This window comes from Myotis lucifugus, unplaced genomic scaffold, assembly GCF_000147115.1.
Source record: "Myotis lucifugus unplaced genomic scaffold, Myoluc2.0 scaffold_2386, whole genome shotgun sequence".
Classification (NCBI taxonomy): domain Eukaryota; kingdom Metazoa; phylum Chordata; class Mammalia; order Chiroptera; family Vespertilionidae; genus Myotis; species Myotis lucifugus.
Window position 1 is genome coordinate 1 of NW_005873434.1, and position 11,562 is coordinate 11,562.

The 11,562-nt window shown below is 38.9% G+C and overlaps 1 protein-coding gene and 1 pseudogene across 1 annotated transcript; both read right to left on the reverse strand.

Moving 5' to 3' along the window:
- Window positions 1-1,179: 1,179 nt before the first annotated feature.
- On the reverse strand, window positions 1,180-2,118 carry LOC102435939 (olfactory receptor 7D4-like). Its single transcript, XM_006108467.1, has one exon. The coding sequence runs from the start codon at window positions 2,116-2,118 to the stop codon at window positions 1,180-1,182; it is 939 nt and encodes a 312-aa protein (XP_006108529.1).
- Window positions 2,119-10,354: 8,236 nt separating this feature from the next.
- LOC102436249 lies at window positions 10,355-11,295 on the reverse strand (annotated as a pseudogene).
- Window positions 11,296-11,562: the final 267 nt, after the last annotated feature.

Below are 11,562 nucleotides of genomic sequence, written 5' to 3' on the forward strand. Positions count from 1 at the left end.
AGTGAAGTGAATGAGAGAAACTATCTAAAAGAAATGTTTTTAAGATGAAATTGAAAGGGCAAGGGCTACGCCCTCCATCTTGCCCCGTATCCTCCATCTTTGGGCAGCCATGTGCTCAGCGGGGCTTCTTCCCGGAAGCCCAAGCCTCTGCTAGCCACACCCAGGATTTCTTTAAACTAACCAATGACAGCCAAGGGAAGTGCGCGCCATGGAGATGACCACATCCTGTGTAACGAGACACCCACTTGCCCCTGGCCAATCGGCAGGGCCCACAGTCCTCTCTTCTCCCCTTACTATAAAACCTCTCTCCCGAGCTCTCTCGCTCTCTCTCTGCCACTTGGCTTACCGTTGCATCGGTGAGTGTGGTCGGGGAGCCGAACTAGTTCGAATAAAAGACTCTCTGCTTTTGCATCGGACTCGGCTGGCTCCCTGGTATGGTCTAATGGGGATCTTGAAATCTGGGCATAACAGAAATTAAGGCATCCATATGAAGAAACAAGTACAGTCCTGATATCAAAAGCATGTTGTGCTGATTACTGTATGGTTTTCATATAATTTGATCTGGAAAAATAAGCATACATCCCGAATAAGATGAAGATCAGCAACATATGAGGACAACTTTTTGGGAAACTAAGTCAGCACTTGATAAGATAAGTGCTTTACATTTAAACTTAGAATTATTTTTTAAAAATATACATTTTATTGATTTCAGAGAGTGGAAGGGCGAGGGAGAGAGAGATGGAAACATCAATGATGGGAGAGAATCATTGATTTGCTGCCTCCTGCATGCCCCCTCCTGGTAGCAAGCCAACAGCCTGGGCATATGCCTTTGACCGGGTTCAACCCTGGGATTCTTCAGTCTGCACGCTGATGCTCTATCCACTGAGCTAAACCTGCTGGGGCATAAAATTAGAAATCTGAAGAATAGCTGAAAGAATGTGGATGAAACATGAAACATTGTGGACAGCATAGAGGGAAGAAAAGTAAAAAAGGAATTTTTCAGGGAGTAGCTAAGAAGAAACTAATACAAATACAAACAAAAGCAAAATCACACATGTTTTGGAACTAGAATAAAACAAACCTGTCTTTTACAAGTGAAAAAGAGCCAGATATTTACATTTGCAACATTTACCTTTGGGCACACAATGTACATTTAGTTCTTCTGAGGCCAGAGCTCTATCACAGACAAGATGCTGGTAGGTTGAGGAGACTTCTCAGGGCCCCCTTCACATCCTTGTTCCTCAGGCTGTAGATGAAGGGGTTTAGCATGGGGGTGACCACAGTGTACATGACCGAGGCAACTGTGTTGTGTAGGGAAGAATGGGTCAGAGCAGAACTGAGATAGACCCCCAGGCTTGTCCCATAGAACAAGGAGACCACGGCCAGGTGAGACCCACAGGTGGAAAATGCTTTATATTTCCCTCCTGCAGAGGATATTCTCATTAAAGAGGAGACGATCTTAGAGTAAGAAAACAGAATCCCTGTGAGAGGAAGTACTCCCAGGAAGACAGCAGACACATACAAGATGATGTTATTGATGAGGGTGTCAGAGCAGGCCACCTTGAGAATCTCAGCAAGTTCACAGAAGAAATGTGGGATTTCAGTGCCGACACAGAAGGTCAGTCGCCTTATTAGAAGAGTATGAAGCAGAGAGACCCAGAAAATGATGAACCAAGATATCAGAACCAGAATGCCACAGAAGCGTGGGTTCATGACGACTGTGTAGTACAGGGGGTGGCAGATGGCCACATACCGGTCATAGGCCATCACAGTCAGAATGAAGTTGTCCATTCCACCAAAAATCATAAAAAAATACACCTGAATGAGGCACCCAATGTAGGAGATGTTTTTGCTCTGTGCCTGGACATTCACCAGCATCTTTGGGACCGTGGTGGAGGTGAAACAGATGTCAACAAAGGACAGGTTGGCGAGAAAGAAATACATGGGGGTGTGGAGGTGGGAGTCAGAGCTGATGGCCACAATGATGAGCAGGTTTCCAAGCACAGTGAACAGGTACATGCACAGGAACACTCCACAGAGGAGGGGCTGCAGTTTAGGGTCATCTGAGAAACCCAGGAGCAGGAATTGTGACACTTCTGTGTGGTTTTCTGCTTCCATGCAGCTGGTTTATCTTATGAAGAAGGAGGCAAAAGCAACATTCAGTAAACAGCCAAAAGGCATCTAAGGGAGTCATCAACTTATGATTCCACCTTTGTGTGGACATCATTCATGATCTAGTAGTCATTCCAATGACAATGATTCACTCATTTAAGTGGTAACCCAATTTTATTTTATTTTTTTAATATATATTTTATTGATTTTTCACAGAGTGTAAGGGAGAGGGGTAGAGGGTTAGAAACATCCATGAGAGAGAAACATCGATCAGCTACCTCCTGCACATGCCCTACTGGGGATGTGCCTGCAGCCAAGGTACATACCCTTGACTGGAATTAAACCTGGGATCCTTCAGTCCGCAGGCCGACGCTCTATCCACTGAGCCAACCCATTTAGGGCCCCAAATTTATTTTAAATTGTAGTAATTATACAGACTTTCACTAAGTTAACAGAAACTTTCTCTCTCTTTTTATGCTCTAACACTGGTTCTAATTCACTTATCTGAATTTAAGGACATTAACCAATTTCTTCTTTAATATGAACCTTTCAAATACATAAAGACATTTAAGGCCTTTTCTTTGCTAATCTCCATGTTTCTTTCATTTCATATTGGGAACTAAAACATGTATTTTCAACTCAAACATACTTAATTCTGTGTGACCTGATGCTTTATATTGATGTCATAGTTAACCCTCTATGTGTCTTATTGCATTTCTTTCTAAAAATATGGTTACTACTCTTACCACTTTGTGTGGTTCAAAATGCCTTTATTTTAGTATGTTCTCACTAAATACAGTAATTGTTATCATTTTAATTTATTCTTTCATTACAATTGTTTTTAATATATAACTCTTTCTAAATACAGTATAGAGCTGTTATTTAGAAAGTTGGATCTTGAGGTAGATTTCCTGGAATAGAACTTAGTCTACCATGTTACATATGTGTGACAAAGTTATTTAATCCCTCTTACCTGCATATACCTCACTTACACCAGGGGAGTAGTAAATATTCCCTGCCATGTAAGATGGGTGAATAATTAAGTGAGATGATGCATATAATTTTTCTATTGTAGTTTCTGTGACAAAGTGAACATGTGACAAAAGGGAATTTCAGTTCTTAACATCGCAATAAATCTGTCTCGCATGGTGATCAGTATTAGTATTTCTCTTAAGCTTTGGCAGTCATCATCATAAACTTAACTGGTTTGTTACCTTTATTTTTTACTGCCATGCAGCGCTTCTAATTAATGAAGATCCTTATGGCTTCCTCTTTCAGAGACTTCATGCCACGTAGAATCTTCCAAGAAGAGGAAGATACATATAGACTACATTGATACTAGAGGAGAACAGAAGCACACTACCATTTTAATAAAATAGAAAGCACGTGTGAGGACAAGTGTGCATGTTTAAATGCTCTCAAGTGGAGACGTGTTGCATTATAATCAGTGGCATAAACTTAAAAAAATAGGCTTTATTTAAAATTATTCAAAGTGTCTATAAATGAAATTATCCTAAAAATTGAAAGACAAATTTAAGATTTGAAAATAAAAAGGCAATTAGTCTAGTGGGAGAAGATATTTGCAAATAATACCTCTGATAAAAGGGCTAATATTCAAAGTATATAAGAACTCATACAACTGAACAACAACAAACAAACAGTTTAATTAAAAAATGGGCTGCGGACCTGAACAGATAATTTTCCCAAGAAGACATACTGATAGCCAATAGATATATTAAAAAATGCTCAACTGCACTAGTTATAAGGGAAATGCAAATAAAGTCCCCAATGTGATACCACCTCATACCTGTTAGAATGGCTGTTATCAATAAGAAAAGAAATAAGTTTTTGAGACGATGTGGAGAAAAGTGAAGGTTTGTGGGAAGGAAAACTGGTGCAGCCTCTATGCAAAACAGTATAGAGATTTATAAAAACTATCAAGAATAGGTTACCTTATCACCCAGGAATTCCTTTTCAGAGTATCCAACTGAAAAAGTTGAAAAAGATTTATTGATAAAGATAATATGTATGTATCTTTATGCTTATTGCAGCATTATTCACAATAACCAAGACATGGAACAGATGATTGGGTAAAGAACATGAGGTGCATATACTTCTCAGACATTAATACTATGAAATACTGCCATTTGTGCCAACATGGATGGATCTTGAGAGCATCCTGCTAAGTGAAATAAATCAGTTGGAAATCGACAAGAACCATGTGACTTTACTCATATGTTGAATATAAAGCAGAAATCAACAAATGAACAAATAAATCAAACTCATATTCATAGATAGCAGTATGGTGGTTACCAGAGGAGGAGGAGATTGGGGGGGGGGGGGTAATGGAAGTAAAATGGAGTCAAATATTTGGTGATGGATGGAAACTAGACATTGAGTGGTGAGCACACAACATAATATACAGATGATGCATTATAAGTTTGACACCTAAAACTTATGCACTGTTATTAACCAATATTATCCCAATATTTTTAATTTAAAAAGAAAGTAAATGTTTCTATTTTCAATGATAAAGATGTTCCACTATTACTAATGTGTAGAGGATGCAGATTAAATAAGGACAGAAAAAATATTACTGAGGATCCATTGAGTCTGTGGAGATGGGTAGAAAAGGCTTCCCTAAAATACGAATACTTGAACTATGAGAGGAAGGATGGATAATAGTGAATGAGGAGAAATTCAAAAAGCACAAGCATTTGGGACTAAGAGAACCGAATTTCCAGTTGCACTTGGGTCGGTGAGCTTGGTAACAGAAGGGATTTGAGAGACCAGTGAGCTAGCAAACAGATAATTGGGGTCAGGGAGGGCAGAGTGTGTGTGGCCCACTTTGGAGCATCCTGTACTATTCTTGAAAGTGCCTCTCATGTTGGTAACTTTATGTTCATTTGTGGGTTATAAGTTGTAACTGTTTTTGCTCATCATTGTCATTCCAGGCACTTATCAGGTGCCTGGCACATGCTCAACACATACAAATGTTTGATGTATAATACAGATTGGGACCAAAAGCATCAACTATAACACAAAAAAGAAATCTCCAAGCTCATCATATAATTGGTTTCTTTTTGTTAAATGAAGAAACCAATGGCAATTTCTTAATTCAATAAAGAACAGTTGTTTTAAAGCGGCAGATAACATGATATTATACATTAACTCACTAAAATATTTTTGTTAAATTCACAAACAGACCAATACAGCCAATTCCAAATTCAATTATTTGATATTCTGCCGAACATTTAAGGAGAGTGGAAAATTGAGGCAAGGAAATTAGCCTGAAAGCTGAATGACAGAAATAATTATATTATTTGTAGATAATATTGTGGACACTGTGGTGAAACAACAATAACAACAATATAGAACTATTAAGTTTTATCAGCAAGTCAAGTCTGCTGCAAAATAATAGGGAATGCAATAAAGACACCCAATCATATTAATAACGAAATAGACAATACCTCAGGCATAGTAGATCTCCGGTGAGTAGTTAATGAATAAATTGTTGAACATGGAAATCAAGAAGAGCCTACAGTTATGGGAAAGGGTAGAAAAGAGGTGGAGATTTTTCGGAAAATAATTCTTATTGAGGAGAGGTTCTGGACTCCAATGAGAGGGAGAAGAAATGAGAACAAAGACTGTAAAAGACAGGTTTCAGGGGGAACTAAAGTACCTTCAAAGTACAGGGACTTCATGGTCGTAAGCTGTGTAATACAGGACTGTCCCAGTCTAAGCACTCCAGAGGTAAAGCCCAGCACCCACTTTGTCTCATTTCCTTCTCATCCCACCAGCGCTCTCTGGAATTCAATGACCTTCTCTGAAGAATATCACTGAAGCTCTGTTCTCCAAGGTCTGTCCCTGGGAAGCCCAATTGAGTTTTTATTTGGCTGTGATCGGGGAATTAAGGAAAGAGGCAAAGGGAACATGTTTAAAGTTTCTAGCATCTCAAGGGTTGAATTCTCATAGCTTCTCATTAAGTAAATTGTTCTATTGTCTGCACTCTCCAAACAATTCAGATCCCATGGGGCACAAAGATAAAAAAAAAAGGAAAAACTTTTCTCTGATGCTGTGTCTGCATAAGCACCAAAGTTGGGAGATAAAGTTATTTCCTCCAAGGGAAACACTCCTTCCTTTGATTTGACTGAAAAGTGACGAGGTGTCTCCTAAGGGACGTTGAATGGCCTCAGGAACCAAAGTCAGAAACCAACTACCTGTGATGTTCTTCCCTTGAAAAACCTTTGAGGGCTCATGGATCACTTGGTGTCCACAGTGTCACCGAGGCAAAGAGGTCCTTTCGAAAGAGAAGCAGAGCTGTTCAATAGTTTGGTTCTGTTGAAAGGACCAACCAAATGCGGGCGCTGGTTTTCACAGCAAGATGTTATGTGTGCACCTCTTCCTGGCTCTGGCTCTCTGGGCTGCAGAGCCTGGCATGGGGTTGAGATCCCCATGATCCTCAGCAGGAACTTTTGCAGCTGAGAATTCCCTCCCGACCTCAGCCTCTACTCATGAGTGTTAGGACCGCCATTTTCGCGTCTCCACTCTTTTTTCCCAGTCTGAATGGAGCTTGTTCCATAAATCCTTGGTTATAAGACGTCTGTGCAGCTACTCTTCAGTTGGTTATTCAGGTTTATTGTTCTATATTTTAGTTGTAATTCCAGTTTGTTCCTGGGAGGGGGTGAGTGTACCTTGCACCTACTCTGCCCCCACCTTGACCCGATCACCTTTTCATGTAACTCTTGTCCACCTGTATGTCATCTTCAGAAAAATGTCTCTTCAAATCCTCTGCCCAGTTTTCAATCAGATTGTTTGGATTGTGCTATCCAGTTGTGTGAGTTGTTAACATGTTTTGGACATTAACCTCTCATAAGATATATGATTTATAAATATTTTCTCCTATTCTGAAGTTTGCCTGTACATTTGGTTGAAGGCATCCATTGCTATGCAGATTTTGGCTTGGATGTGCTTCAATTTATTTATATTTGATTATTTTGTTTTTGCTTGAATCAACTTTTTTTTGTATAAATTTTGTGAAAACCTCTTTCGTAATTTTTATTAGTCTGTTATAGGGGGAGAAGGGGAATGAGGTGCACTAATAAGAGGAGGATCCGTGGGACAATCTATAGCTTCTGCTTCTGTAGAGGGTTTTAAGGTCACAACTGATACCCAAATGTGCATTATATTTTCCTAAAAGAAAACCACTCCTGGATGAAAACTACTCATCTACCATGACCGGGAAAATCCAAAAACGGAAAATCCAGATAAAAATGGAGTGAATGGAAGACTCTGATTTTTCTCAGGTTCAGATAGAATTAACCTAAACAGCAACCTCTAGTCAAGAGAGTCTTTGCATGGAGAAGAAGTCCTTAGGGCTGGGAAAGAAGCAAAAATGTCATTTGTTGTATAAACAAATGAAAAAATTATAATGACCTCAATGGTCTGATGTCCATCTATGTATCTAAGCTCTTTCTAGTAACTCAGCCATAGCTCCATACATCTTCCTTATTGTCATACTCTAGAATGTCTCCTGAATGTTACCTAAACATATCTGCAAGTTACCCTTCTTCTCATTTTTATTTAATGCTCAAGCATATTCTCCTATTAGCAGTTTTTCATGCATTCTAGGTATTGTGAAGATGTGGAAAATATGAAAGCTTCATGAATTCATCATGAGAATTTAAACTGGTGTAGCCACTTTAAAAGGTACCATGGTAGCGTCGTAAAAAGTTAAATATATATTTACCGTATGACCCAGTAATTGCACTCCAAGGTATCTACCCAAGACAAATGAAAATGTGTATTAGCACAATGTCCCCAGCAGCATTATTAATATCTCCAAACTGCAAATATCTAAATGTTCATCAATTGTAAATGGATAAGCCAAATGAGATATAAACATACAATAGAAGCCTATTCTTCAATAAAAGAAATAAAATATTGAAACATACTTCTACATGAATGACCCAAAAAATACACCAAATAGAAGAAGCCAGATACAAAAGGCTACATATTTTATGATTCAATTTACCTTATATAAAATATTTAGAAAACACAAATGTATTAAGACAGAAGGTGATCAGCGTTTTCCTAAGGCTAAAGTAGAGTGGTAATTAACTTTAAATGGGTAAAAGGGTATTTTTAAGGTTATGAATGATTGTAAAACTGGATTTTGTTAATGATTACATAACTCTATAAATTTACTAAGATAATTGAACTTACAACATCAATTGAATTTTATGTAGGTAAACTATACGTCAATAAAAATATTAAAACATATATTTTAAAGCGTTTTTCCTGGAATTACTCAGTGTGAGTTAAAAACTTTTGTTTGAACAGGACCTGTTATACACCAACATTCTTTTGCTCATCACTCCACAGTGCAATCATTTGTATCTCTCTAGTTCCTCCCTCAATTTGTAAAGTAGATAATAAATACACATTGGATTAAATTAAATCAAGATTAATTTAAGTCTCACCAAGTAAGTCTTTCCTCTAAAATAAATTATGGCTGTTAAGTAATTTTACAGTCCTTCCTGTATCCCCAATAATTAGTGTCTGTTTTTTCTCCAAAGTCCCTAATTCCTTTCATGATATTATCTTAATTGATCACATTATTATCCCCTGTGTTGAAAGCAGATGCTGAGTCAAGGATTTATGTGCAAACACTTTATTGGAAGGAGCCAGGAACATAGATGAGAGAGAGGGGAACTGATACACAAAAGAAAATATATCATATTATCAAATGAAGCTTGCATATGGCACCTACCACTGTGAATAAGCAGAGATTTCATCTCCAGGGGAAATTCCGGTAAATGGTAAAAAACATAAACCTCAGCATTATTCCAGATAAAGGATGAAAGACATGCTATACTCTACACCTCTCCATCAAGAGCTGTCTCTGATAGGACATAATTCCCTGTCAGTTCTGCTACCACATATGGGGCAAAGTAGGTTCCAGCTGGTACTGGATGTTGCCAGTCATGCAATGGAAATGGTGAAAGGACCTCAGGGAATGTGGGGGAAATGTTGAGAGCATGTACTGCTCCATGCTTCCTTGCACACTCAATTCTGTCAACATTCTACTCCCAAAGAATCAAGTTCCAAACATGTTCCACATAAGTGTAACTCTTCTTCCTGAGGCATCCCCACAGAGTTCCAGAATAAAATGAAATCACATGAGAAAGCAACTCTTATTGTATTGTACTCATTATTACACGGTTTGGGATCTTAGAGGTCTGTCTCAAAATTGCAATAATGGGAAATATAAGTCAAATAAAAAGGAAATGAAGGAAGATGGATGGAAGGAAGGATAATAAAGAATGACACTTCTCAGTTTTCCAGGCGGTAAATTCCTATAGGGCATCTGACGAAACCATCTTTCAAATCTAGATTCCTACTCTGAACTTGAAAACCACATTACAGTTCCTATGTAAGGTAGGATAGCAAAGTCAGCTTGCCAGGCTGTAGTCCAACTTCCTTGCAGTCTCTTCTTTTAAAAAGTGAAGTGAATGAGAGAAACTCTAAAAGAAATGTTTTTAAGATGAAATTAAGACATCCATATGAAGATACAAGTAGAGTCCTGATATCATAAGCATGTTGTGCTGATTACTGTATGGTTTTCATATAATTTGATCTGGAAAAATAAGCATACAACCCAATTAACATGAAGATCAGCAACATATGAGGACAACTCTTTGGGAAACTAAGTCAGCACTTGATATGATAAGTGCTTTAAATTTAAACTTAGAATTCTTTTTAAAAAATATCTATATTATTGATTTCTCTCCTGGAGGGAGAGAGAGATGGAAACATCAATGATGAGAATCATTGATTGGCTGCCTCCTGCATGCCCCCTACTGGGATCAAGCCCATAACCTTGGCATATGCCCTTGACCGGAATCAACACTGGGATCCTTCAGTCTGCAGACCAACTCTCTATCCACTGAGCTAAACCAGCTAGGGCATATAATTAGAAATATTAAGAATACCTGAAAGAATGTTGATCAAACATGAAACATTGTGGACAGCATATAGGGAAGAAAAGTAAGAAAGGAATTTTTGAGGGAGTAGTTAAGAAGAAACTAATACAAATACAAACAAAAGCAAAATCACACATGTTTTGGAACTAGAACAAAACAAACCTGTCTTTTACAAGTGAAAAAGAACCAGATATTTTAATTTGCAACATTTACCTTTGGGCACACAATGTACACTTAGTTCTGAGGCCAGAGCTCTATCACAGACAAGATGCTGCTAGGTTGAGGAGCCTTTTCAGGGCCCCCTTCACATCCTTGTTCCTCAGGCTGTAGATGAAGGGGTTCAGCATGGGGGTGACCAGAGTGTACATGACTGAGGCAACTGAGTTGTGTAGGGACGAATGGGTCAGAGCAGAACTGAGGTAGACCCCCAGGCCTGTCCCATAGAACAAGGAGACCACGGCCAAGTGAGACCCACAGGTGGAAAATGCTTTATATTTCCCTCCTGCAGAGGATATTCTCATTAAGGAGGAGACAATCCTAGAGTAAGAAAACAGAATTCCCGTGAGTGGAAACACACCCAGGAGGGCAGTAGCCACATATACAAGACGATGTTATTGATGAGGGTGTCAGAGCAGGCCACCTTGAGGATCTGAGCCAGTTCACAAAAGAAATGTGGAATTTCAGTGCCTACACAGAAGGTCAGCCACCTCATCAGTAGAATATGAAGCAGGGAGACCCAGAACATGATGAACCAAGATATCAGAACCAGAGTGCCACAGAAGCGTGGGTTCATGATGATCATGTAGTACAGGGGGTGGCAGATGGCCATATACCGGTCATAGGCCATCACAGTCAGGAGGAAGTTATCTATTCCAACAAATATTGTAAAAAAATACACCTGAATGAGGCACCCAATGTAGGAGATGTCTTTGCTCTGTGCCTGGACATTCACCAGCATCTTTGGGACCGTGGTGGAGGTGAAACAGATGTCAACAAAGGACAGGTTGGCGAGAAAGAAATACATGGGGGTGTGCAGGTGGGAGTCAGAGCTGATGGCCACAATGATGAGCAAGTTTCCAAGCACAGTGAACAGGTACATGGACAGGAACACTCCACGGAGGAGGGGCTGCAGGTTCGGATCATCTGAGAGACCCAGGAGCAGGAATTGTGACACTTCTGTGTGGTTTTCTGCTTCCATGCAGCTGGTGTGTATTCTAAAGAAGGAGAAAAACCAACATTCAGTAAACAGCCAAAAGGCATCTTAGCTAGTCATCACCTTAAGTTTCCATCTTTGTGTGGGCATCCGTCATGATCTAATAGTCATTCCAATTCCAGTCACTCACCCATTTAAGTGGTTACCCAATTTTATTTTAAATTGTGTAATTATTCAGACTTTCTTTAATTTAGCAGAAATCTTTCTCCTTTTATCTTCAACTCACTGATTCTAATTCACTTATTAAAATCT

Excerpts from the sequence above, each read along its gene's own strand:
- LOC102435939 (XM_006108467.1), bottom strand. The coding sequence starts at position 2,118 with ATGGAAGCAGAAAACCACACAGAAGTGTCACAATTCCTGCTCCTGGGT.